A 4,426-nucleotide genomic window follows, 5' to 3' on the forward strand; every position below is an offset into this window, starting at 1 on the left:
CACAAACAAACACAAACACAATAAATGAACAAACTACCCCACTAATTTCTGATGTGTTAATATAAAACCTACAAATTGTTTGTTGCTGACTTAAAATACGTTGTTGAATAAAACAAAATAATTAAATATTTAAATTCAAATTGTAGCAAACAACAACAAATTGTAAACTACATCCATAATGCAATCATAGTACGATATAATACATAAAGCAATTTCACATTTGCGAAATGGTTCAATAAAAACACTGCAATAAATGCAAGCAAATGAAGACTTAGTAGTATTACAATCGTTCTTAGGAGCGATGGTGTTGTGGTTATGGCGTTGCACTGACTACGTTGGTATCGTATGGACATTCGACAGGCCACGTGAACGGGGGATCGCCAGGTAATCATACAACGTTCGGTGAGAATAACTTGCACCAATTTGAGGGATGAAAAACCCGCGTGTTGGTGTAACTCTTCGAAATTAGCCAAATTTGGAATAGAACAATTGGCACTAATTAGGACAGTCCAAAAATAATTTGAAACCAAATCAAAGTAAAAGACTTTCAGAAAACAAAACTATTCTACTTTGAACTAAAGGGATTGGTCTAACAATTGCAGAAAAGAAGCTGTTGTCAACAACATGAACAACATTACAGCAACACTACTGTCTGCGAGTTGTTTCTGTAAATAGTCAGATTTTCAGTATAAAAATAAAAAAATCTCAAGGCTCAATTGGCCATACAGAAACATTTCACATCCAAGTAGGAACATTATCCAAACAAAGCATTTCCTTAACTAGTCAGGCTCGTCACAAGCCTCAAGGTGAAACCACCATGTCGTTGGAAACACTGTTGATTGAATGAATGTTATATGCTGGGTTTTGATATTTGAAAACAATTATTAATGATGTTCTGTTGTTGCCTTAATTTTTGGTACAAAATAAATGAAAGATTGATGAATATCGCCTAAAAATTATGATAATTCATTCGGGAATTTTTGCGAAAATTGCTACAACACATTGTTTTTAACATACGCACCAATGTGAATCAATTGTTAAAATAAAGTACAATAATCGAATTTAAAAGATGACTGAACTTTTTATAAATAAATTAACCATTAATAATTCTCAGATTGACGGTATTTCTTATGACCTAACTTTTGCTTTATCGGTGAGCTTGAACAACGGACTAGCCTTGGTTCGAGATCTTTAATACAAATGCGATACCAACATCTTATGCAAACGCACTAATCACTGAGTCATCGCGACCAAAGTTGCGACATTATTGACAGAGCATTCGGCTGCTTTCAAATTGGTAAACTTCGTAACATAGAACTATATATATATATATGTGCCAAACAGGGTTAAGACTTTAAGGGTCTTTAGCTAGATGATAGATGCGTTTGCCACTATGTTAAAACAGAATTAGAATCATACCACTGTAAGTTGAGAGGTACATGTTGAGAGGTACATCCCCCAACAATTACTACTTATATGCATCTAGAATGAATACCCACCTAACCAGACCAGGTGTGGAGAATGGGCAAGCATTCGATTACCAGTGGGATAAATACAAAGTATAATCCTAATACTACCTATATAAAATACTATCGACACAGAGTTGTAAGTTGAGCCGAGTTTATCTGTACAGGATTGGGTGCGCGATTTAGTTTGAATGGAAAATGAACATATTTTTCAATTATCAAATTCAACTAATTAACATGTATTGGAATTCCCTATAAAGATTTGTTTACATTATTAAATCATTTTACCAATCTCATTAAATTTACAATTACAACAATTTTAATTCTGGATGGCGCTTGGAATTGTGAATTCTGGTCAAGTATATGGGTTAAAATCAGCTTGCTTACAACTCTGTGCCCCTAAATAGTCACTCACGCTCCCACTCACTCAATTATAATTAAATTTTTCTGTTAATGTTTGCGATGTAAACCCAAGCATCGCGCAAATGGGAATAACAAGCATTTCAGAAACTTGCTTGCTTTCTTCCCCTTTGCTTTCTGTTGAGGATGAACACGTCGGTGGTTACGTCTTGTGTTGATTGGCTCGTTCTCCATTTTCATGGGTTTCAGTTTTGCCTCCATTGCTTCCTCTGTTCTTGCTCTCTCAAGGCTGTAAAGAATCATGTATATGTGTCAGTTGGAACTCTGAAACAGGACTTTACTTGATCGTAAATTGAACCACTTGTGCGTATATATGACTAGCCACTTGGCCAAAAGAACTTACACGCTGCTCTAGTCAATTATTATGTCGTGACTCTATTAAGTGTTACCAGTACTGGCGTTTAAATTTACCCGTTAGTAAAAGCAGACGGGACATACGACTTTCTTATTATACATAACTCTTGATTCTACGTCGTTAAAAAACGTCGTTAATTAGAAATAAATAAACACAAGTTAGTAATCACCATTCGTCAATGAGTTCGTCAACCATCACGTTGAGAATTTCCGCTACGTTGCTGCAATATTCATACGATAAAAATATTTCTTCCGGATAATTCGGTATGGGTAGGGCGACTGCTTGTGGTTTAGGATCATGAACCGATTTTTGATCAGACAATCCAAGAATGTCGTCCTCCAGTTGCAGGCTTTCCAAAGATCCTTTTTAAACAAAATATGTTCAATATAGGGCACGAAACTTGAACTTCCCAACGGTTATTTCCATTCACAAACATTAACATTTTCGTTAAAATGTAGTTCCAGACGAGCCCTCAGCACCCTGGCTACAAATATGTAGGGCCGACCAGTCGGCTTTAATCTATAAATACGAGTATAGGTCATCCCTTTTTTTTGTTCCTATACTACGACTCAATATTGTTTCACATTTCACTCTGCTTACTCAAACTTACTTAAATTCGGATAGCTGCGTGTTTCCATTATCGGAACAATTGCCTGATCTTGCGTCATCACGATAGGTTCGCTAACCATTTTCTCCATAATTTTCTGATATTCGACATGCTTCGTTTCGAACAAACCTGGGAATTTATAACTAATTTTTTAACATCTATATTTTAAAATTCCATTACATATTTTAAAAATATATACTTACTCACGATGCAAGGTGAACTTTGAGTGCTCAGCCAGCATTCCTGCTTCGGTTTTTGAATGATTGATGGATTGAGATAGTACTCGCTTCTCCACTTTTTGGTTGTCGTTAGTGGTGAGATCTATGTATATTAAATAAAATTGTACCATGGACATTTTAAATAGTAGTGATACAAATATCATGCCCAAAATGAAGCGAAAATTCAGAAAGATGATATGTATTAGTAGATTCGGTGCACTAATAGAGAAGAGGTTTGTTAACGATTACGCTATCTTAACTTCACCCTAAATGACTCTTTTCTACAAAAAAGTAGTCAGCTGATGTACAAGATTAATGATAGGTTCATAATCTTTTGTGAGAAAGTCTCCCATAGTTTTTTGTAGAAAAAAAAATCGACACAGTTATCGCATACCGCAGGCATGTGCATACTGGCATTTAAATTTCAATTAATTGCTTACCATCATATCCCCAGAAGCTTTCATAATATTCATTCTCGACTGCATAATTGTCATCTAGTTGTTCACGCGGTGAAAACTGTGCAATTGATATTTTCTCAAAATATAAATCAATTTTAATAAAATTGTTACATTTATGACGTCACAATAACAAAATACACTTCGCCGGACGTGCCATTGCTTGTGGCATTTTATACTACTATATTTGTTTGCCGTTTGAAGTGATTTCCAGAATAAGTGTTAGATAAAATTAAAATAAAGAAAGCAGCTTTCCATCTCATGAAACAGGATTGTTTTCGTGTACACCGTATCTGTGTGCGGGTCGCTGACGACGATTTCGCCACTCGTTTGCCTTGCTCATAACTGTATTAGCACGGTCCGCAGCAATGAAGTCCAAACAGACTTCATAATGGCGCCAAGCAAAGTGATTAGTTCTTTTCTAAGCGCCTCATAGTGTTGTGCTGGAAGCCTGCTCAGAAAATTGGTTTGCAGCTCAGGAATCGGTGGACACTTGGTTGTGTTATCATACGGACTTCAAACTGAGGTTACATGGTTTAAAAAGATCGGTAAGTTCTGAATTACGTCAGGTTTATTTGTGTTTGTTTTATGTTAATGCACTAATGTAGTATTGCGGTACAATACTTTCATATGGAAGGGCTATTCGTACACTAATGAATTGTTGTGACATAAGTGACAGAATTTCCGTCCTTCGTTGGGACTGAGAATATTCTGCCAACCGTATTTTCATGTAAAATTGACCTTCGCACTATTTATGCTTCCAAATAACAAAGCGTTCACACGATCCTCATTTGCTGCAAAGCTAGACAATGTATTTTACGCTACAAGCATTTTTATTACTCAGTAAAATCACATATTTAAGCAAATTAAATGAGACGGTCAAAGAACAACACACCACAGTTGGC

General features: G+C 35.7%; 1 protein-coding gene across 1 annotated transcript; it reads right to left on the reverse strand.

Moving 5' to 3' along the window:
• Positions 1–1,892: 1,892 nt before the first annotated feature.
• On the reverse strand, positions 1,893–2,971 carry LOC144428286 (uncharacterized). The gene is made up of 3 exons (XM_078117295.1): positions 2,852–2,971; positions 2,411–2,603; positions 1,893–2,115 (listed from the first exon to the last, which is right to left on the reverse strand). Exons 1-3 carry the CDS (start codon positions 2,937–2,939, stop codon positions 1,917–1,919), a joined length of 480 nt encoding a protein of 159 aa, XP_077973421.1. The 5' UTR covers positions 2,940–2,971; the 3' UTR covers positions 1,893–1,916.
• Positions 2,972–4,426: the final 1,455 nt, after the last annotated feature.

This window comes from Styela clava, chromosome 1 (genome assembly GCF_964204865.1).
Source record: "Styela clava chromosome 1, kaStyClav1.hap1.2, whole genome shotgun sequence".
In the NCBI taxonomy this organism is placed as follows: domain Eukaryota; kingdom Metazoa; phylum Chordata; class Ascidiacea; order Stolidobranchia; family Styelidae; genus Styela; species Styela clava.